At 37.6% G+C, this 24,416-nt stretch overlaps 1 protein-coding gene across 1 annotated transcript; it reads left to right on the forward strand.

The window, feature by feature from the left end:
• The first annotated feature begins 28 nt into the window (after nt 1-28).
• WDR82 (WD repeat domain 82) lies at nt 29-24,414 on the forward strand. The gene is made up of 9 exons (XM_007442838.4): nt 29-427; nt 4,641-4,738; nt 11,041-11,107; nt 11,681-11,780; nt 13,332-13,448; nt 13,734-13,889; nt 15,263-15,332; nt 15,572-15,714; nt 18,425-24,414. The coding sequence occupies exons 1-9, from the start codon at nt 267-269 to the stop codon at nt 18,452-18,454; spliced, it is 942 nt and encodes a 313-aa protein (XP_007442900.1). The 5' UTR covers nt 29-266; the 3' UTR covers nt 18,455-24,414.
• Nucleotides 24,415-24,416: the final 2 nt, after the last annotated feature.

Here is a 24,416-nt window from a genome sequence, read left to right on the forward strand (position 1 = left end):
GCGTGCATAACCCCCCCCTTCCCCCCGCCGCCCCAGAGCCGCAAAATGGCGGACACAATGAGCCGGAGTTGCCGCTGCCTCCTCCCCGCAGCGTGAGTCCAGCCCGCTGAGGGCGCAGTCGGTTCGGTCCTTCCCCCGCTCGGCGTTCTTCTCTCGCCGTTCCCGTTCCGTCCCCCGCAGGCCAGTCCTGCCCCGCTCCGCTTCCCCTTACCTTGGCCGGCGCGCAGGCCCCGCCGGCTCCCTTTCCCCGCGACGGCGGAGGCGGCATGAAGCTGACAGACAACGTGCTGCGGAGCTTCCGCGTGGCCAAGGTGTTCCGCGAGAACTCAGACAAGATCAACTGCTTCGATTTCAGCCCCAATGGCGAGACCGTCATCTCCAGCAGCGACGACGACTCCATCGTGCTCTACGATTGCCAGGAGGGAAAGTGAGTGTGGCGAAGGCTGGCCGAGCGAGGGCCCCGGCGGGATGCGAGGAGCTCTTCGCGGGAAAAGAGGGCCGGGGAGGGGGGGGATCCGAAGCAGATGGGCAGGTTTTGTCCTCTCGTTTATTAAATGCGTATTCCACCTTTTCACCGAAAACCGAATCCATAGCTGTGTTGCAAAGAGCGGTTCTTGGAACGGGGCTTTTAAAACGGGGGGGGGGGGGGTGCGGTCGGCATTACTATAGGTGGACGGAAGGGCACCTCTGAGACAAATGGAGGCTTTGCATTGCAATTTTTGATCGCTTTGGGGAAAGGTGGGTGATAAACCTAAGTTAAACATACACTTTTTAAACACTCTTCAAGTTCTTATTGCTATAAACTGTGATGTTAGCAATTCTAATCTAAAATGTATATTTTTAAATATATGAAAGAGTACTTGGCAGCCTGTGTGTTCCCGTTTCTGAACTAAGGACTGGATTACTTGGATCTCAAAATCTCTTGTTTCGTTTTTTACTAAAACAGTGTTGAGAATTTCCTGTCAAATTCCTGTAGGCAGAGCTCTTTGTAGTTTGGCTGGGGCAAAGTTGACAAAAGTATTAGATTGCCCCAATAGTCAGGAAATGTTAGTATGATAACAAAATAGGCAATTTCTTCTTGATACAAGAACATCTTCCTTTTAGCTACGAAGGTTGTAATGTATCTTCATATGGAAAAAATAAAAACATTTCCATTTGAATTACACATGACCTGAACGGCAAATTGTTATAATACACTTAGGCTTTTGTGGATTCACTTCATCAGATGTATGGAGTATATTCCTGAGAAAAATTATATATTCACGCAGCTCATGTCACAGTTTTGTGTTATGAACTACCCTGGTGGGAATGAGAATTCATTATGGGGGTGCTGACTATCTCCTTTCAATTTGCAGTAGCTTTTATTGAGACTTTGAGCTGTACTTAACTTGTAAATAAATAAAATACTATAAAATATCAATAATTCTCCTGTGGCCATATTCCAGAAGCTCTCAAATGTGGGACAGTACTCTACCCTAAATTTCTCACCATTTCAAGAAGTAAGTTGTGTGTGACAGTGTTATACTAGTGGGGAACTTTTGGGTAACAGTTTGCAAGCAAGTTTGTGAATTTAGGCTGAGACACTATTCAAAAATAATGTTTTTACCTTAGGCATGGGCTTGTAGTGAAATATGAAGTGAGTTTAACTAATTTATCAATTACACCAGGCAATGCTATTGCTTGCTAAGTGACCACACTTCTGCTACTGTGAACAAATAGAAATTAAATTGTAGCTGTGATTGTAGCTGTGTCAAGAATTGTTCTGTATTTATTTTTCTGTATATCTGGAAACTCAATGATTTGGGGATTATTATTGCAAATGCAGTTTTGCATTAGTGGATTTTAATGAAGTGGATAGTGGAATTGGAGATGGAGATAGGTATTCAGACAATTCATTAAAATCCACGAATGCAAAAATAATATGCATTATTATGATTAGACATACAGTTAAATTTGCAAGTGTTATCTTGTCCAAAATCTAAAACTGTCAGTGCAATATTTGATTATTCATGTTTGCCAGACATTCTTCTTCAATTTTTCAACGTGAGGTTGTCCTTTTCAGTTTTTTAAGTAAGAAATTCATTAAATTTTCAAATTTGTAATAAATTGCTAATTCTTATTTGGATAGGTGCCTTCTCTAGTAAATGTTACTGATAATTAGCTTGAATGCAATTAAATATATAAAACAAAAAGCAGACCTGTTGAATATTGGGGGGAAATACCCAGAAATTTTTTATAGGTTAACTTTCAAGATTTCATAACTCCTTTATTAACTTAGATGGTTTAAAATCTAGAGAAATGGGAGGGGTGGGATGTGATTGGTGTTTTAATTTATTTGCGCTAGGTTATACTCTTAAATGGTGTTTTGGATAGCTCATAGAGAGCAGATCTATTTTTCACCTTTCAGCCAAGAAAAGTAGCTTCACTTCAGCTACTTTCTGGTAATGGGAACAATTGTTTATTGCCAGGAACCTTTGGGAGAATTTGGCACAACTAACACAACATAACCAGATTAGGCTTAATTTGCATGTCAAAAGAGCACCTCACATTGGGCACACTCCAGGTCCCTTCACTTAAATGTTGTCCTCTAGCATACCTAGGAAGCACACCTTCTCAATAGTGGCCCCTGCTATGTGGAACACTCTCTCCCTTGAGATCCAGCAGGCCCTCATTCTTTTGGACTTCCAGAAAGCCTTAAAAAACTGGCTTTTCTCCCAACTATTGGGATAGGGTAAGGCTGGAGCCCAGTGATTGTGACTATTTATGTATTGGGGGATGTTGCTTTAGGGCGCCAGGAATTGTTTTTTGGATGGTAGTTTTTATTGCTGCTTTTATGTTTTTATTGCTGTTGGAGTGAGCTGCCCAGAGTTACTACATTTAGGATGAGCAGCCATATACCTCATAAATAAATATGTAAATATCATCTTAGAACTGCAACCTTGTGCAGACATGGTATCAGTACTAACCACATTGTCATTTCTCTCCACTATCACTGTTGTTACCCTTCTTAGATTTTAGTAATCTTTATTTTACTAAAAAGTATCTTCTACTGTGATGTAATAATGACAAATGATTTAACCTCTGCTTGTTACTTCTGGATGAACGTCTTGGAAGTCTCTTTGCTGATGATTTAACTTAAATTTTGATTAAATTGTGTCTGCTTGAAAAAGTATGTTTCAGATCCTCAAACTTTTGCACTTTTCTATTATATTTTAAAAATGAATATGTCTTAGAATCTCAGCTGGTTTGTGTTTTCAGAGTAGTTGCCTTTCCCTTCAGTTCTGTGTATATTCATATTTTTTTTGGCCAGGTACTTTTTTTTTTTAATTCAGCATCTCAGTTGTTTCTATTTTCCTCCTCACCACAGATTTTCTTTCCTTTGATCCAATTTCTAGGAAACATTTTCAGATTATTCTTAAGCCTATATCACTTTTTGTAATTTATTTAAATGAAGTAGCAAACAAAATCTTGTGAACCTATTAAATTAGCTCTTTACAAAGCCCTGGTACAGATAGACCTACAGAGTTATCAGGAACTTCATTCTTTAACGCACTGAACTGCAAACTACCCAACTACATTTTAGCCTAATGGGTTGTGAAAATGCGCCCTATATGGTTAGTTTATGGTTTGGTGTGTTGTGCATGTCCAGAATATTGGGTTAATGGAATCATGGTTAAGTTAATCTCGGGGAGATAGATCTTGCAGTCTTAGGCATTATCCCATACTTTTTGCTTTGGGCAGAGGCATAATTTGCAAGAGAGCAAGGAAATTATTTATGTTTGCTTTCTGTGCATTGTGTTGATAACACATCCTTATATTTCATAATACCACAGTTTTTATTCCCCTACTTGTATCACAAGTTATTTCATTAATTCATTTTTAGTGAAAATTGCATCCTGTTCTTTTGCTGCTTATGTATTGGTCTAGGGAACAACAGCAGTTATAATTCAATTCATCCAAGGCAACAGAACATTCTTCCATATTGTGTCTGAAGCACCCCATGTGTTGCAAAGTATTACATCTAGACTTAAGAGTTTTTGACATGAAAGGACTAAATTAAAAAATTTCCCTTAATTGTGAAACTGATCATCTCTTGGCCAGCTGACCAACTTGATTTGATGATTACAAAATACTAATAATCATCTTGCAAAATTACAACACTGCTATTAACTGAAGTTTTGTTCAAGCTGACTAAAGAGTGCACATATGCTTATATATTTACTAATATATGATTTGACTTGGCCACCTAATACTTTAGTGGTTTTTATATTTATATTTGGTTGTATTATATAACCAAAAAGTAATCTTGCTGGAGAAACTCAAAATCACTAGATGTAAACATATTTTAGTCACACAGAGTAGAAATATAATGAAAATTCAGGTTGTCAGCAACAGCAATGGTTGCTTCTAACTGCTAGGACAGACCTTGGGTTTCCTTGGGCATCTTTTGAATTTGTCCTTTAGTAAAGGTGCAGTACAAGTTATTTGTTGTTTTACAGTGTAAGGTAGGTTTGAAGAATTAAAAAATGATCATTCTTATAAAGGGGATTGGATAATATGAGTTACAATGTGTATGGCAAAACAGAATTCTTCTGTTCTGAAAACAGTATAATTATTCTTATTTTTTTTCCCCTTGGCAGACCCAAGAGAACACTATATAGTAAAAAATATGGAGTTGATCTCATCAGATACACTCATGCTGCCAACACTGTTGTATACAGTTCCAATAAAATAGATGGTAAGTGAGCCATTCTTCCCAATGGTTACCTACACATATTAGATGTTTGATACTTTAATAAGTATTGAAGGCTTGAGGAGATTGATTTTGACTGAAATTAATAGTGTATTCATTGAAGCTTTTAATTGATCACTTAATGTTTTCTTAATCTTAAATCCTAATTTTAAAGCAATGCTTTTAAGGAAGTTCCCTGATTAGTTTTTGACTCAGAAGTAAATCAGAGTGAAATTTAAGCATACACTAGCAATTTAATTTAAAAAGAAGGTGTTTTCTTTGAACTGTTAACAATATTTTTGTCAAGGAATAAATCAGTTTTGATACGAAGGCTTTTATAGCTTTAACTTGCAAACAAGAGAAACAGACTACTTCTCTTTCCTGCTCCCTCCTGATCATCAGTTGTCAATAAGTTATATACTTTATTGGAACAGTGCATATGACCAATCAGCAAAAATGCAAATCATTGTCCTTTATCAAATCAATAAAATACACTTTTAAGCATATCAACCCCCCAGCAGTCCCTCTTATCCATACAAGAAACTCTTTTTCACTTACTTTGGTCCTTTCAAAGTCTCCCACTTCTTCAGAAATCCTTGGGTTTCAGCAAGTTGTTTTCCTTAATTCAGTAATTTCTTCATTTTTCTTGGAGACCTGTATGTCTTGCTTAACAATACAGAAATGTCATTAAGGCCTAAAATTCTTTACATATTCCTGTAAACTCTGAAATCTCATACAAAATAAAAATTTAAACTTAAAAGATCTCTGCATTTTGAAAGTGTATATCTACCTGGCATTTCTTTTTCTTTCAGGGCCTCTTTTTCATATGTTTCCTCCTGATTCTTTGGTAACAACTAGTTTTCCGTGTTTCCCCCCCCCTAATTCTTCCATAGACAGCAGTTTCTACCTTTGGTTAATTCTTATCTCAACTACTAAAACATTTGTTGGTATTATTACTATTGATCAAATTTGTATCCTGCTGCAATCAATCACAGGACTCTGAGTGGCTCACAAAGTAAGAATATACAGTGAGTTAGAAAAACATAAAGACAGGACAGTTAAAACCCAGACTTAATACATAGCTTCAGGCCCCAAAAGCCCTCCAGAAAAATCTTCAGCTTTTTCCAGAAAGTGGGCAGTTTTGGAGACAGAAAAATCTCCAATTGGAGGTCATTCCAAAGAGTCGGCCCCATCATGGAAAAACTGGACTTCTGCCCCTAACTTCCCCGAAATGGGAGACAAATAGCTGTTTCTCCTGGCATGACTGAATTTGCTGAAACCAACTCTAGTGAGGAGAATTTGCTGAAACCAACTCTAGTGAGTAGGTAACCAGGCGTCAAGGCATAAAGGGCTTTAAATTGCACCTAGAAGCTAATTGGAAACCAATGTGAGGCCTACAAAACAGTTATAATATGTGTCCAGTGGTCCACACCTGTGAGCACCTGGGCCACTTCAGTTTGTATTAACTGAAGCTTCCAAGTGGTCTTTAAAGGCAGCCTAATGTAGGGCATGTTGCAGAACTCTAATCAGGTGGTAATGAGAGTATGAGCCACTGTAGTCAGGTCTTCCCAACTAAGGCCACAACTGCTGCACCAGCCAAAGATGGGCAAAGATCCTCCTGGCAACAGCTTCAACTGGCTGATTCAGTAAGAGAAGCAAGTCCAGGAGGACTCCCGAGTCGTAGACCTTCAGGGGCAGTGCAACCCCATCCAGAGACAAAAAGGGTGTAGAGGAACTCTGGTGTGTAAACAGTACTGTAGCTCCATCTTGCTAGCATTTATTTAAGCCTGTTCTCTCATCCAGACCCACACTGCTTCCAGGCACTGGGACAGAACTTTAACAGTGTCTCCAGCCTGGCTCAGGATTGTGATGTATAGTTAGGTGTCATTGATGTATTGATGATTCAAGATCCCAAACTGCCAGATGACCTCCCCCAGGGACTTCACATACCTGTTAAATAATAAGGGGCAGAGAACCGACTCCTTCAGCATCCCACAGGGAGCACCACAGTGCCAATCTCTCTCCCAACCACCACTGACTGGAACTTAGTGCTAAAGAATGGGCAGAACTGCTGCAAAACAGTGCTTCCAATCCCTGCAGCCAGTCCAGAAGGATACAATGGTTGTTAGTATTGAAGGCTGCTGAAAGGTGCAGAAAGATCACGTCAGGTATGCTAACCCTATCCATGTCCCAGCATAAGCTGTCAACTACAGCAACCAGTGCCACGTCTGTCCCATGCCAACCTAGCTGATATGGGTCCAGCAGATAATCCACTTCTAGGGTGCTGTGTGGTTGGTCCCAAACCACCATCATTAACTTCACTAAAAAGGGGTGGTAGTTATCTAATAGCTCTTAAGGGCTGGCATCATTGATTCCTCGTTCAAAGAGATTCACAGTCTCTCAGATCCAAGGAACTACCACCCTCCTCCCCAGCTGCTCCCAAAAGCCAGGAGGGGCAAGGATCCAGTCCGCAGGTGGTTAAGGACATACTAGAGAGCATCCTATCCACTTCCTTGAAGTAACTGTCTGAAAAAGAGCCCAGGGAATCTGGCAAGATGGTGTCCCAATGACCACACGAGATGCTGCCCAGGTGGAGTCCAGACTAGGGCAAATTTGAGCAACTTTACCACCAGAGTATTGAGCAAATGGTCATAGTGACTAGATGATAAATCAGCAGGATGGCCCATACCCAAAAGGGAATTGGGCACCTGGAAAAGGGCCACTGGGTGCCAACCAGCCAACAGAATAGGAAAGGAGAAATAATGATGTTTTGCCTCTCTTGTTGCCTCTAAATAAGCCTTAACCTAATAGCAATGCTAAGATATTAGTATTTTCTGGAAAAATATGTTTTAGCATCTTAGTTCATTTGCGGTATTTAATGTAAATCACTTGTATTTTGCTTGTTTATTAAATGATTGTTTACTTGTTAAAATACTTGATCATGAAAAATTTATATTTAAAGCTGTAATTCAATATACAAGTAGTAGATGACAGTACCTGGCTATTCTTGTCTGGGTTCTGGAACTAAGTGGAATCATGCCTGGTTAGTATTTGGATTGGAGTCTCCAAAGACTACCTGGGCCTAAAGCTAGACTGGAAGGGCAAAGGAAATCCCAGAAGAAGGCAATGTTGCTTCCATGCTATCGCAAGAAGACTACATAGATGTGTCAGCCTCCTCTTGAAAGACAGACTTTATGATCCCATATATTTTCTTACTTCAGTTTAAATATTAAAGTAATCAATAAGAAAACTGAACATTGTTTATATATTTATGCAGCTGATTTATATATTCTTTGTCTGCTTCCTAAAGAAAATGTTTGACTTGTTTGCATACTCAGTTTATAGTTAATGCTTTGAAGGAAATCCCTTTTTTTTTTTAAGGAAAATTCCATAAAATTTTCTGCCCCATCTCATTGATGATGTGTTTGAAAAGGTATTTGTTCTGAATTATTAAATGCATGGCTATTAATGACCATGATCACTATATAAGCCCTGAGTAAATAGCTGCTAAAAATGACCTCCTTTTTTCATCATGTGAAGGATGATTCCTTAAAATTGCAGTTTAATTATTAATTAGTAATAATTTTTAAAAAACCTGCACAGTAGTCCATAGAGATGCTTACCACCTTGATATTGGTGAGTATATTATAATGATTTGACACTATATTGTAGCACATGATTAAAGTTGGAAAATAGGAGGCATCTCTTTGCTTATGAAGCCTGTCCATGGATCAGTGAAATAGATTCTCAAAGTGTGGGTATATAGTGGAGCATTTTTAATGCATCTTCACATGTAACTTATTCTTGTGTTTAATCCAGTTTATTAACTCCATGTTACTATTTCTTTCCTGTTTATATCACAAACTTGTGAGACTGAGAATCAAATTCAACAAAGCTGTAAGATGACACAGGTGGAATAATCCTGATCAGATTCTTCCTTTGCTTTCCAAGTGCTTGATGTCAGGAAAAGGGCAGAAAGCCCAGGATCTGTAGACTGGAATTTAAATTTAAATTTGGATATTTAAAGGAATCTTCCAGCATTTATGATAATAATTTTTAATTATATAAATTGACAAATAATATTAGTCCAGTATGTGTCTTTCAAATCATTGCAATATAAAGGCATCTCAGGAAACTAACTGGTATGGTACTTGCAGAAGAGTACCACTATGTACTTATTATATTATATTATATTATATTATATTATATTATATTATATTATATTATATTATATTAATTATCCCTATGTATAATACATAGTGATGGAAATATTTTGGACATTTTCCTTAAGAGAAAGCTACAAAGACACAGATAAATTGTATTGTCGAAGGCTTTCACGGCCGGAATACAATGGCTGATGTGGGTCTTCCGGGCTGTGTGGCCGTGTTCTGGAAGTTTTGTTTCCTAACATTTCGCCAGCATCTGTGACCCGCATCTTCAGAGAGCAGGAGCACAGACAGGAGCAGTTCTCTCTGTGCCCAGGATGATGTGACCCTTTTTTGGGTATTTATAGAGATCTGAAGGGGGGGATTGGGGGTGTGGGGGGTTGGGGGGGATGTGGGGTTTGGGTTAATGAGTGGCTGCTTGTTTTGGTGTCAGAATATGTGTGTATCTTCCTGGGGATTAGGCAGGGTTTTTTCTTCTATTGCGTTGTTAACGAGTGGCTACTAATCACCCCCACACACACACCCTAACCCCCCCCACACCCCCAATCCCCCCCCCAGATCTCTATAAATACCCACAACAGGGTCACATCATCCTGGGCACAGAGAGAACTGCTCCTGTCTGTGCTCCTGCTCTCTGAAGATGCCGGTCACAGATGCTGGCAAAACGTTAGGAAACAAAACTTCCAGAACACGGCCACACAGCCCGGAAGACCCACACCAGACACAGATAAATTAATTTTCTTTTTTTCAGCCAGGGATTTGCCACAACTAGTATGTCTGAATTGCACTTTGAACCAAGACTGTTAATTTAATCCTTTATGAAGAATTCTTGATTTTTTAGCCTTTTTTCTGCTTACTGCATACTGCCTGGTTCCAGGCTGAGGTAGTAGTTTGTACAGTTTGAGGGTCTACGATACCGCCCGGTACAGGAGATAACTGTACAGGCCACTGCCTTGCCTGGGGCAGAGCTTTTCGACTGAAAGAAGAAACTTCCTGCCCATGTTTGCTTGGTGCCAGGTAAAAGTTGTTCTTCAGAAAGCAATAGTTTGTCTCAAATACTTGTATATGTAACAGATTACCTTGTAATTTCTTTGTTTAGTGGAGAGCTGGCTCTTCTGACTATTAGATCTAATCTTGTTCATTCATGTTTAGCTGTAAAATTATGCCTTCCAGACTTGGGATAAGTCTATAGAATAAATGCTTGCTGGTTCATTGGAAAATCCTGGAGCAAATTATTTCCATAAAACGGAAAAGCTACAGAAATATGAGCTTGCAGGCATAATTTGATACCACTTAGTTTACCTTTTAAGGAAGGAAAATTGCCTCATTATCCTCTAGGGAAAGCATACTTAATCTGTTGAGCCAGCTGACTGACTTATACTTTGAGACTTGCTCACCTCCAGGTAAATGCTAAACAGTTTTTAAGAAAGTCCTGTTATTTACCCAGCCTTCCGATGTATTCATTTTGTATTTAACAGTTACGTCTATTTAAACTAGTTAAGAAATGCTGCAATAAAATATTACACATTGTTCTTGATTTCATATTCATTGTTTATATATACTCCTAAATTGTTTCCTTTTACACTGTTTATTTTCCTTTACTCAGAACTACCTCCACTTTAAAATATAAGATGTAATCAGTGTTTGATCATACAAACTTTTTATAGCAATTACTAAGCTAGAGATGGATTCTGGTTCTATATCTGTGGATATAGAAATACTGTATGTATCAATTTGAGCCAGATTCTTATAGAAGGTTACACTTCATGACTTTATTATTTATACCCACAGTAGTTGATTGGATTTACATATTTTGTTAAGCCATGGTTTATTTTCACTGTGATTTTATAGTTGTTTAGTTCACATAAAATACCAAACCATATACCTTATGAGTTAGTGTCTGAATTCATACATAGCACTAAATCATTCTGTGTGTGTATGTGTGTGGGTATGTAATCCAACCATAAACTATGGTTCATGGCTTAATGTGTGTGAACTTAGTCATTGTGGTTAATTCTTTTGTTAAAGTATGACATGTGCAAACCTAGTCAACTTAACAAAAAGAACAGTCTTACTGTAATAAGCAAGCCGCATTACAGAATCCCTGTTTATAATGTTTGCCTTGTTGATGTTTCCTTACAGATACAATCAGATACCTTTCTCTGCATGACAATAAATACATTAGATACTTTCCAGGACATAGCAAGAGGTAAGATGAGTACTTTGTAGCTTATAATCATATCATGCAACTATGGTTATAGGAAGAATTAAACAAAAGTAAAGGTGGTTACAAGTAGTCCTCAACTTACAACCATTTGTTCAGTGACTGTGTAAAGTTATGGCAGCACTGAACAAAGGTACTTATGACTGGTCCCTGAAGATATGGCCATTACAGCACCCCCGTGGTCACGTGAACAGAATTTGGGCACTTGGTAACCCACCCACACTTACAACTGCAGGGGCGCTTCAACTCCCCCCACCCTGCCTATTTCCTCCCCCATCTATGCCCTTTTGGCTACCCTGCACTTGCTGGCTCTGTGGCCCCTGCCGACCGTGCCACTCCCAGCTGACCTTTGCCATCTTTTTCCTGCTGCTGCTGACAAGGCATGCCCAGCCTGCCCCTTCACAAAGCAGCTGCTGGCCGCGCCAGCCCTTCTTCCCGAGACTGCATCTGCCCCTTGTCCAAATCGTGCATGGCCTTATCTAAATTGTATGCAGCCTTCTTGCAAGGTTATATGATGCAGACTGCTTTGGCTATATTATTTTTCTTTCTTCATTTCAGAGTTGTTGCTTTATCTATGTCTCCAGTGGATGATACCTTTATATCTGGCTCACTTGATAAGACCATCAGACTTTGGGATCTTCGGTCACCAAATTGCCAGGTAAACTTCTGAAAGTCCATATGAAGTATGTTAATGCATTTCAAATGTTGCATAGATTTTAGATTACAGGCCTTAATTCCTTAATGTAGTAGTAGCTATGAACAAAGTAGCCCATATATACCTCAAGCTTGACAGTGTTAAAAAGTGGACTTTCCCTTAGGTGGTTTTTGAAGAAAAACAGAAATTGTTTTGAGTAATAATAGTAATAACAACAACAATTAAAATGATCCAAACCAACATGAGTAATAATGTCCAAAGTAAAGTATAACAAATATCCAAGGAGTGATTAGTGGCTGGGGGAAGGGGGGGAGCTACCGAAATGACATTTATTTATGTTTTACTTTTTAATTGTTTTTTTTCAAATTCCTTTGATTATGCGTGTATATATGTTTTTGCTTTTGACTTTTTTTTGCTTGAATTTTTTATTTAATAAAAGAGAACTAAAAAAGCAAAAATTACAATAGATTTTTAGATCAAATCTTTTCAACAAGAAACAATATTTCAGAAATGATCATATTGCATTTATGTTGTTAGAGATGCAGTGAAACTAATGCTTTACTTAAATATATTGTTCCATTTCAATTAGAAGCAATTACATGCATTAACTCAACCTGAGATTTATCTTAATCACATGGGAGTTACCTTTTAACAGACAAAATTAACACATAATCAAAAGACTTATTGTTCAGCCTTGGAAACAGAAACATATCGCTCCAACTATTTAGCAGTTTGCGCAATTAATTTAGATTAACCATAGCTGACTACAGTGAATCATGGCTTTAATTTATTGATATACGTATGTCTGCAAATATATATTTAGTATGTTTTTGTTTCCTTTTTTTAGTTTTTTTTCCTTTATAATTATCTAAAAATAAACATTTGGATTATTATTATTATCATTATTGTCATTATTATCATTATTTAAATTTGTATACCGCCTGACTCCCAACGATTCTGGGTATCTCACAAGCAAAAACATAAAAAACCAGAAAAAAATATAATAAGAGACAAGAATAAAAGATGCCAAGGGGAAGCACCCAACAGGAATGAAAGAGACACAAACCCACACAATCCAGGAGGCTTCACTCACCCTTGCCAAAGATGCAGGCAAACAGTAATGCCTTTAAGGCCCTTTGAAATACCATCAGGGTGGGAGTCATTCAAATTTCAGAGGGAACCTCATTCCAGAGGGCAGGCACTGCAACAGAGAGAGCGTGCTTCCAGAGTCCTGATAGATGGCATTGTTTAGTTGAAGGAACTTGGAACGCGCCAACCCTGCCAGATCAGATAGGCTGAGTAGATACTACAGAAGACAGGCAGTCCCTCAAGTAACCAGGCCTGATACCATGAAGGGCTTTATAAGGAGTGACCAGCACCTTGAATTGCACCTGGAAGCAAACAGGCAACCAGCACAGCTCACGAAGTTGCATATGTCTATATAGATGTATGTATGTGGGTGTGAGTGTGAGTGTGTGTGTGTGTGTGTGTGTGTGTGTGTATATATATATATATATATATATATATATATATGTATATGTATTCAAAATCTAGGGTCTGATGCATCCACAAGGAAAACCTGTATGCTCATTTGATCCAGAGGGACTGATTTTTGCAGCTGGGGTCAATTCCGAAATGGTGAAACTTTATGATCTTCGCTCTTTTGATAAGGTATGTAGTATGTAATGTTCAGATGCAAGCTCCTCATAAGATTTTTAAGTGTGGCATCTTTTCTGAGATGGAATCCCTGGGATCCATAGATTTAATATTCAAACATATAAAAGCAAAACTTTGAATTCAGAATGTCTAGGTATCCTTGGCATGTTCTTTGGCCTAAGAAAATGAAAATTCCTCCTCAAGTCGGACAAGGTCTGCCTAGCCCAGCATTCTTTGCACAGAAGCTGAGCATCTGGAACAGTTTTGCTGCATGTCATCCTCTGGCTTTCTTTCTTGAAGGGTCCGTTTGCTACCTTTAAGATGCAATATGACCGAACCTGTGAGTGGACTGGTCTGAAGTTCAGCAATGATGGAAAGCTTGTTCTTATTTCAACTAACGGAGGCATCATACGACTCATTGATGCCTTTAAAGGAGCGGTTCTTCATACATTTACGGTAAGGATATTTCTATATCTCCAGATAGGTTCTTTGTTTTGGATGATCTTTAGAATTAGGGCAAGATTTGTAGAATATTGAGGGGTTAGCACTTCAGTAGAAGGCACTTTTTTAGCTGGAAATGAGGGGACTTAATCCATCAGGTTATTTTTGGTAACCTCTTTTTATTAATAGTGAGGTTTGATGCTGCATCCCTTGTATAAGACTGAGCCATTAAAGAGGAATACCTGGGAGTAACCCTGTAATTGAAATAGATTAAGTGATAAGGAACAATAGCCAGTGAAAAGATAATTGATAAAGTAATAAGCGCTTTATAAAACCATACTTTAGATTGTGTTTTAGCATCCTCCCATCCACTTACACTCTTTTCAGCCTATGGATTTAAGGAATAAATTATTCTAAATTTCACAGCCATTCATAGCTACCAGTATCCATTGTCATTAGTCATGAGACGAAAAAAAATCCTGTCCATCCTGGATTTTTAAATTGTCCAAAGATGGTAACAATTGTTCCACTCTTTGATTCCTAAATTTTCCTAAGGGAAATTATAAATGATGTCTTTGTAATGCCATTCAGAATTTCTTTCCACCGGTTATGGCTTAATTTGAGAGCCAGTTTGGTATAGTGGTTAAGGCGCTGGCCTAGAAACCAGTAGAATGTGAGTTCTAGGCCTCCCTTAGTCATGAAAGCCAGATGGGTGACTTTGGGCCAGTCACTCTCTCTTAACCCAATCCACTTCACAGGGTTATTGTTGTGAGGGAAATAGGAGGCAGGAGTATTAGGTACATTTGCCACCCTCAGATGATCAAAATATAAAAAAAGGGCAGGATAAAATGATGATCATCACCATTATCATTACCTGCTACTCTGCTGATTGATGGCTTTCTTATTGTGTTATCAGCCACAATCTCTTACCCCAGGTTTACACAGATCCAAATCTTTCCAAGACTAATCCTATAGTTGAGGCATCCTTCTTACACATATGTAGTTTATCTAATTGCCATTGTTATTCCCAGAATCATTATTTTGTGCTAAGATTGTTGAAGAACTGAATATTTTAGAGTAGGAGTGGATAACCTTGTGATGGCAGGGGTGCATGCAGTATTTTAAGGAGAATGAGGTCCATTATGTGAATGGGCAAGAGTGTGATTTTCCCCCCACTTTTCTCCCTCACTGGTGGTAGATATTTTTCTTATGGTAAACCTGTTTAAAGGCTTTCAGTGGACTTTTCATCTGCTTCTCCCCTGAAATGGCAAGGACAATGGTTGGAAGGGGTTTCTTGGGCACCCTGGCTTTGCAAGCCATTTCTTTGTTTGAATCAAGGTTTAGCTTTTCTGTTATATTTATGCTCACCAGTCTTATTCTTTTTACAGGGATATAACAACAGCAAAGCTGTCACATTGGAAGCTTCGTTCACCCCAGATTCTCAGTTTATAATGATTGGTAAGAGAGTTATCTTTCCTCTGTATATACAGCACCAATTATTTAAAATAATTTCAAGGCCACTTCCATAAAGTGTCCAAGTAGTTTGTACCTTTTGGGGATGGGAGTGTCTAATGTTTATGTGATGTTTCATTTGTGCTGCAATGTTTTGTTTATTGCTGTTTACTTGAGTTGTTTGATAAATCAGTCCTGATTCTGTTGATTCTGGTTGATACTGATACTGGGTAATCCAACTGCAGGATCAGAGGATGGGAAGATTCATGTCTGGAATGGAGAGACTGGAATGAAGGTAGCAGTGCTTGATGGGAAACACACAGGACCCATTACCTGCTTGCAATTCAACCCCAAGTTTATGACGTTTGCAAGCGCGTGCTCCAATATGGTAAGGAAACCTAAGTTGATTCAAAATTCTAAGCAAATCAAGTCTTTCTGGACTGATTTATCATTCTTATAATTCTGCACATTATCTTGAAATTTTGAGAGCATGTTGTGAATGCTCTCACAAAATGGCTACCATGAGGAGCTTGCCTATTTGTAAAATGGTTTCCAAATTAAAAACAACACAGCAACAACTGCCAGAGCAGGTATGGTCATTCACGAAACATCTATTTACCACGAAGCAATAAAATGCATTTTTTTTCCACTAGTCTGTAGACTCTCTGTTATTAGGCTTTCTTTCTTTCTTTCTTTCTTTCTTTCTTTCTTTCTTTCTTTCTTTCTTTCTTTCTTTCTTTCTTTCTTTCTTTCTTTCTTTCTCTCTCTCTCTCTCTCTCTCTCTCTCTCTCTCTCTCTCTCTCTCTCTCTCTCTCTTTCTTTCTTTCTTTCTTTCTTTCTTTCTTTCTTCCCCCTCCCTCCCCATTCATTCATTCATTCATTCATTCATTCATTTCTCCTCCCAATGGGGGACTCTGGGCGGCTCGCACAAAACATTAAAACAATAAATATATATAAATACATAAAATGTAAAAAATATATGCAAAACATTATCAAAAAAGGAGGAGAAAGTCCAAGAAGATGATGGATCTGGGGCTGAAGACGACAGGCTTCTGTGGGACTAGCCATCCCCACACTTGATGTATTCCCTCCCCACCCCAGGCCAAGTGGCAGAACCAGGTCTTCAAAGCCCTTCAGAAGGCCAGGAGTGAGGGGGCCAATCTCACCTCCAGGGGCAGAATATTCCAAAGAACGGGGGCTACCGCAGAGAAGGCCCGCCTTCTGGACCCCGCGAATCGGAGTTCTTTTACCAAGGGGGTCTGAAGCATGCCCTCTTTGTGTGATCGGGTGGGACTGGTTGAAGTCATGGGGAAGAGGCAGTCCCTTAGGTAACCTGGTCCCATGCCATGTAGGGCTTTAAAGGTGATAACCAACACCTTGAATTGGACCCAGAAGCAACCTGGTACCCAGTGGAGCTTGCAGAGCAACGGCATTACATGGGCCCTTCTTGGGGCTCCCAAAATAGCCCGTGCGGCTGCATTCTGGACCAGCTGTAGCTTCCAGATACTCTTCAAGGGTAGCCCCATGTAGAGCACATTGCATCTGTCTAGAGACAGGATAGTAATCTTCAAATATCTGAAGTAATGCCGAAGAAGGAATGGGCTTAGTCTCTGTTGTCCCAGAAGGAAGGAGCAGAATCAACAGGTTAAAACTAAGAGAAAGTATTGTAGGTGTAAGCTAAGTGGCAGGAAGAGCTACTGACTCCACAAGTTGTTAGCCAGTGGAACAGGCTGACACATGATATGGTGAGTTCTCCTTTGCTGGAAGTCTTTGGTACAGAGCTTGAAGGTCATCTGTCAGAGGACATCTAGCAGATCCACACTGGCCGGGTTGGACTAAATGACCTCTAATGTCACATCCAAGCTTATAATTCCATGGGGTATAAATGTCTGGACAATCATGAGATAGTAGCAGAAAAACATAGAAAACTCAGGCTACCATCTATTCACCATCTAATTTTTGGCAGCCCATATTGTCACTTAATATCCTTTTTCTTTTTTCTAGCCAGACAGAAACATTTTCAGACAAAGTACTAGGCTGCAGTCATTTTATTTTCTGAAAATTTCTATTAGGCATATGTGCAGGTTGGAGTCATTACTGCCAATAAAACATCTTATGGTGTGGAGCAGGGGATGTGTCACAGGCCAGACAAGTGACTAATTGGTGCCCATGGATATCACACTGCCTACCTTCATCTACAAATTTTGCCGAAAAGCTGTTTCTTGGATTTAAAAAAGAAGTAACACTGTAGCTCCAATTAGCTCACTATCATAGATGAATATGTTATTTCTGTAAGGAAGCCTCCCGCACCCCCCAAAGTCATACACAGATTAGACCAGCGTTTCTCAACCTTGGCAACTTTATGATGTGTGGACTTCAACGGGCCAGAATTCCCCAGTCAGCCTATATGCTTAACATTCTTCCAGCCTGCTTTTCCCCTCCAAAAAGTTGCTTACAAATACATATTTAAATATAGTCTTACACACTTCTGCTTAGAGAATTCTAAGATAAGCTAGAAAATTAAAATGGTCTTTTCTCTCGATCTGAGTTGTGTTAATAATGTTACTTGAAGCTAAGCTGTCCACCAAGCTATTCCCCTCCCTTACTGAACTAGTAACAGCTGGAAAAATGTGTAGGTGCATTATTTTAATGTATCACAGCAAAATTATCAGAAAAGACAGAGTGTTAAAGACAGTTAGTGCTTCACAGAAATATGTGAAGGATCTGACAAAGAAAAAACTGTATCAGGTGTAGGTGTTTCAGTTCACTGATCTCTGTCAAAACCTGGCAAAGCTGAATTTCTAAAGGGCCATGATTGCTGGTTGCTCGCTGCTGTAGAATCTACAGCCTTGCCTGCAGGAAGCGCTGGCAACTCCGGATACATTTCTGATGCTGCTTTCCTATTAGTAGTCGGAGAGCAAAACTGTTGATTGTCTCTGCACAGCTGCTGCATAATCATTTGGATAGCTGTTAAATAAAGGGCATAGGTGGCTGCCACAAGATGTATGATAGGTTTTGGCATTGTTTCAAGACAACCCTTCTTGATTTTTTTTTTTTTAAATAGAAATTGCTAACATCATCCTTTCTTCTTTATTCAGGCCTTTTGGTTACCAACTATAGATGACTAGTGTGAATTCATCACTTCCAGTGGACAGTTTCCATACTGTATTGAAAGCAATGCAGTATTTATAAGGACAACAGTGAAAGTATTGGAGTTGTGTCACTTGGAGATGAATATTCCCATCCAGCACATTCTGCATGTATTTCCTTTTATCAAATTCTTTGCTGCATCTCCTACAAAGGATTTCTTCATGTGGCTACACAGTTCCTGTTCTGAAAATCTGAATATCTCTACCAACATCCAGTTGAAGCAGAACTATTACAGCTGAAATCAACTAGCAGCTTTGCTTTGGAGTATATTCTGAATGCATTTTGCCACAGTCCCTTGTCTTTAAAACTGATTTGTAAACTCCTGGGATTCTGAACTTGGTTAAAAGTATACTTTCTAGCATATTCTATCCAGTTTGAAAAATCAACAGTATCCATGCTGTGTACCCTTGTGCTATATAAAGATGCATTTGTGCCATACATACGTACGTATGTACGTATACGTACACACATAAGAGAGAGATCAATATCAATTGCTAGGGGACATTGTTAAGGATGTTTAGCCTTATACAAAGTGCAAAGTGCTAACCTCCAACGGGTTCTGAATCTTTAGGAAGCTATATTGATCCTCTTTGCTGTGGGCAACATCTGAAATATGCAGCTACTTGGAGTGTTTGGGTAGAATGCCAAGCAATACAGAAGTCTCAGTTGGACTGGATGGAAATGCACTTCCTATATCCCTTCAGTGTATGTTCGTGGATTCTATAAATACAGGGGAGGGGAGGAGAAAGTGGAAGGGTCACTGTATTTTTTTTACTAGTAGGTATTAAAAAATAGTAATATTTGGACCAACACAGTATTCTGGAATGAGTGTTAGTGTACTTGCCTTTCACAGAGCATTCCAAGTTTCTATTACATTTGTCCAAGTACAACCTACATTCCAAGTACACGCTTAACAATGCAGGTTGTACAACTCCTCTCTCTGCCTACACAGGAGATCTCAATTCATTAAGCCCTGGGATATTCTGTATGTGGAAGTTAGCCTTTTTCATCAGTGAGTTGGATGAAACTCTCTACCAGCTGATCTCATTTTTCTTTCTGCCATCACTGCAGCAGAATGACAGGCCCGGTGTTTTCCAAGCATCCTTTCTAAGGCAACAGAAAACTTATTCGTGTTCTTTAACTTCCTAAGACTTCAGATTCTATAATATTGATGCTGCATTTCCTGTAGATGGTAACGGTGTTGTATCAGCTACCATAATCTTATCTATCAGCAGCTAGTAACAATCTGTACATTAAAAATAACTCCATTTCAAGGAAGCATAATTTCAACACTTCATGCTCTAGTTTTCTTAACTTTAAAATGCTGCTGCCTTTTCCAGCCATCAGAACATTCGGATAATGTGAATAGCCTTTACTACAACTTGACTTTGCTTAGAAATGTTCACATCCTATGGAGACATTTGTATCATTGGTGCATATTGTACTACTCCCTCCACCCTCCATGGACTTGAGATGCATGAGCCAGCCTGAGCAATATAATAAGAAAGTTTGTTTTGATGAACAACAGAAGGGGAGGGGGAGATTTCCTAGCTGACAATAGGCTGACTTGTATTCATATTTAAACTGGGTTTTGTGTTTATGCCCAACAGTTTGTGTCACACAGGTAAGAATTTTTCCCGAGCCCGCTAACATCCAGTAATATAGATAACTCCAGCTCAGGGATTTATCATAGATACATCAATGTTCTACCTCTTGGCTTGTGCTTTGTGGAAGGTGTTGCAGGCCAATGAGGGGCAATTTTGGGACACAGGGCAGAATTGTTGCTAGCAGTGCCCTTGGAAACAATGCATCGTATAATGCACCAAATTATGTGTTCTTTCCTATGACCTTCTCATCTAGTAAAACATAAATTTTTGCCCGTTCCTGATTTTAGCCTTTTTTCTTCGGTAACACAAATCAGTAGAAACATCCTCCTTTTTAAATCTTGAATACACTGCCTTTGACCTGGAACTGGTTTTCATTAAACTGAGTAAAAGTTTTTACTGGGAGTTGGTTGTGAGATCAGGTTTTTTTCCTTTAGAAATGTCATCACCTGCAATGTATTCTGATTTCTTATATTATACATTCTAATAACATACTGCATTTTTACATCTGTATTTGCAGCTTGAATATTTGATTTTGTAAATATTTCCAGTCAAGAATAAATTTCAGTATTAGGTATAAGACAGGATTGCTGTCCTATATAAAACTGAATTCTTTGTTTCTTTTCATTTCTTTATCCCTGAGCACGCCCTTATGTCAAAGTGCATTGGTCAACTATTTTATCACTATTTTAAAAGCAAAAAATAAAAATGAAAATTCTGAAGCAGCTGTAAGAAGGTAAGATAAATATTTATGTAATTGCAGCCAGCCCATCTTCATATGATTGTAACCCATTTGGATGTTGAAAAATGTACTGTCATATTTTGACTAGCTTGTGTATTCCCTTCTGTCTTACATGTTTTTGAACAAAAGAGTACTAAACATCATATTAGGCTAATATTGGTGAAACAGTACTAGGTCCAAAGAGGATTAAACAATTTAATATATTAATTTAAGTAATTTAAACAGGACCTGAAGTTGGAATGGGAGAAGTCCTTTACTTCAGTAGAAGATTTAGCAATTATTTCTGAAAGAATAAACAGTTAAAAGACTTTGCTGTTACAGCTAGTCAGGCCTAGGATTTAAGTACTAAAAATGCCTCTAGCATAAAAAAAGATAAGGAAGACATGGATATTAAAATATCTCTGGCAGATGCTGAAAATTGTAACATGATGCAACCTCCATATTACAGGCAGCAGTAAAAGAGGTGAGAGTAATTACATGATAGATTATATTGTAATTATTAGCTAATAAACTGAAAATGGCCAGGGTAAAGTGTTTCATAAATCAATATAAGACTAAAGGTCAAATAATGACTAACAATATCAATACTGAATTTGTAAGATTTTTATATACATCCAAAAGTCCAACATCAGAGGGGATTAAGATAAATTGGAGGTATTTATCAACACATTCAATACCTAGACTCAACATTGCCAGAATCTGAATTAATGCAGCTTTCCAAAATTTTAACAGTGAAATCACCTGGCCCAGATAGATTTACCAATGAGTTCTATAAAAGATTCAAGGATATCTTAATTACAGAACATTTACAAATATGTAAACTATTATACCAAGGGGAGAAACCCCTTGCTTCGTTGCAAAAATCTAAAATTACATTTATTCTAAATGTATGAGAGTACTTCATTATACTTCTATCTCATTATTAAACACAAATTATAAATTATAGTCAAAATTACTAGCCAATCATCTCAGATTAATTATAGCTAGAATTATATAACCAGATCAATCTGGCTTTATTCCTAAAATGGAATATATCTAATCCTATCAGAAAGTGATTAAATATAATCCACTTCTGTAAAAGAAATGTAACTCCTTTATGATCTTTGGATATATGGAATGTTTTTTGATTGTGTAGAAGGAATGTTCATTAAAAGAAAGTCTTACAGAAATTTAAATTTGGCTCTAAATTTCAAAATATGATAGATAACGTTTTTTAGCCTACAAGAGCACAAGTTAGAACAATTTTGATTCAGAAGAATTTATATGTATAATTTTATCAAAAGTGTTTAAAAGGAGGATAAAAACTAATACAAACTAACAAAGTAAGAAAATTAAAACAAAAAAAAGCTAAAAGTGCAAGAAAGGAAAAAAATAGAAAAGAAAGATTCAGAGAAGTGGCTTCCAATCTTTACAGCAGTTACAAATACAATTATACATTTCCATGTATACTCTGTTACAACATGACTCTCTTATTTCTATAATCTATCCTGTCTAATCATCAAAACCATAATCATAAGTTCATTTTTTTCTGTTTTACGCAAAAAGTCCATAAGGGGTTTCCAGTCAGCAATAAATGTAGATATTGTCTTTTCTCTGATCAGAGAAGTCAATTTGACCATCTCAGCAAGTTCCATCATCTTCACCAACCTTTGTGGGTAATGCCAAATTTTTTCCATCTTTGTGCATACAATAATCTTGCTGCAGTTATCATATATAAAAGCAAAGTTCCATGAAAAACAGTTTTTTTCCAACTGTCCATCAATCCCAAAAGAAAAGCCGCTGGTCTCAAATGTATATTAATCTTTAAAATCCTCTGAATCAGTGTATGTATTTGAATCCAAAAATTTCTAGCTTTTTTACATATCCACCAAACATGATAAAATGTCTCTTCTTCTTGTTCACATTTCCAACATAAATTTGAAGTGCCTTTATACATTCTAGACAATTTCTCTGGTGACATATGCCAATGGTACATCATTTTATAAACATTCTCTTTAAGATTAGAACATAATATAAATTTCAATCCTTTCAACCACATTTTTCCCATTGTTCCACCTGTATATTATAACCAAAATTTTAGCCCACTTTATTATACATTCTTTCACTTGTTCTCTTTCAAATTTCAGTAAAAGTTTGTACATTTTAGCAATTACATATTCATCATTTGTACACAGTTCTATTTCAAACTCAGTTTTAACAATGTTCAGAACCATGAACTCTTTTGTCTATTTTAAATCTTTCTAATAACTGTAAATAAGAAAACCACTGGCAACTATATTTAGTGAACTTATCACAGAAATTCTTCCCAGGAATGACATTTGTAGTTTCTCCCATCTTAACATGTCTTTTTAAACTTCATTCCATATCTTAACATAATTACTTGATATAACTTACAATTCATATTTGTCATAGTGATACCCAGATATTTTACTTTAATCTAAAAACCCATTTTATTCATCAGTTCTGTTTGATCTTCTATTTTAGTGTTTTTTGTTAACATCTTCATTTTTATTTCCATTTCTCTTACTGTTAACAGAGATAATTATTGTAAAAACTTAATCTGTTGAGAAATACTTATCTTCTCTGGAAATTTCTTTAATCCTTTATCTCATCCAAAATAGCTTGTATTTTCTTGACTCTTCTTTTTGAGTTCACTATTACGTTGTATAAAATAACCTCTAATAAAAGCTTTACTTGCATCCCAAACCATTCTTAAATCAGTATCTTTATCTGTATTATTTTCCAAAAAATTCTTTTAATTTCCTTTTGCAATCCTCCACTATTGCTTCTTTCTGTAGCAACATTTCATTTAGTCTCCATCTAAAAGAACTACATTTCCTTTTATAAACCAAACTCACAGGATTATGATCTGAAAAAGTATTTGGTAGTATCTCTTCTTTAGAAACCTTAGTAGCCAAATTCTTTGAAATCCAAATCATGTCTATTATTGAAAAGGATCTATGTCTTTCAGAAAAGTAGGTGTACTCTTGAATTGCCATTTTTCTGTCTCCATATATCAACCAGCCCTAAACTGTCCATCAAATCAAAAAAAACTTTTGATAGTTTGCCTTGAGTGATTTTAATATTTTTCTCAGAAGTTCTATCCAATGTAGGGATATCATTCCAATCCCCCATCAAACATCAATTTTCATAAGAGAAACCTATTAGTCTCTCCATAAGTCCTTTATAGAACTGTACTTCATCCTCATTTGGGGTATAAATTCCCAATATCAAAGTCTTAGTCTCATGCAAATTAACTTCCACCCCAACAAATCTACCATGTTCATCAGCCAATACAAGTTCAGGTTTTTGATGGGGATTGATATACAAAACAACTCCTTTTCTCATTTCTGTTCCTGCTGAAATAAATTCTTCACCCCAATTTTTATAAATCAAATATTTTATGTCCTTTTTTCTAATATGTGTCTCTTGTAGGCAAATTATATCTTGTTTTAATTTTTTCAAATAATGTTTTTTTCGATGGCTGGTATGGGTCTTTCGGGCTGTGTGGCCGTGTTCTTGAAGTTTTGTTTCCTGACGTTTCGCCAGCACCTGTGACCGGCATCTTCAGAGTGCAGGAGCACAGACAGGAGC

This window comes from Python bivittatus, unplaced genomic scaffold (genome assembly GCF_059951505.1).
Source record: "Python bivittatus isolate LINGU-HERP-01145 unplaced genomic scaffold, Pbiv_v1 ctg000080_np1212, whole genome shotgun sequence".
Lineage (NCBI taxonomy): Eukaryota > Metazoa > Chordata > Lepidosauria > Squamata > Pythonidae > Python > Python bivittatus.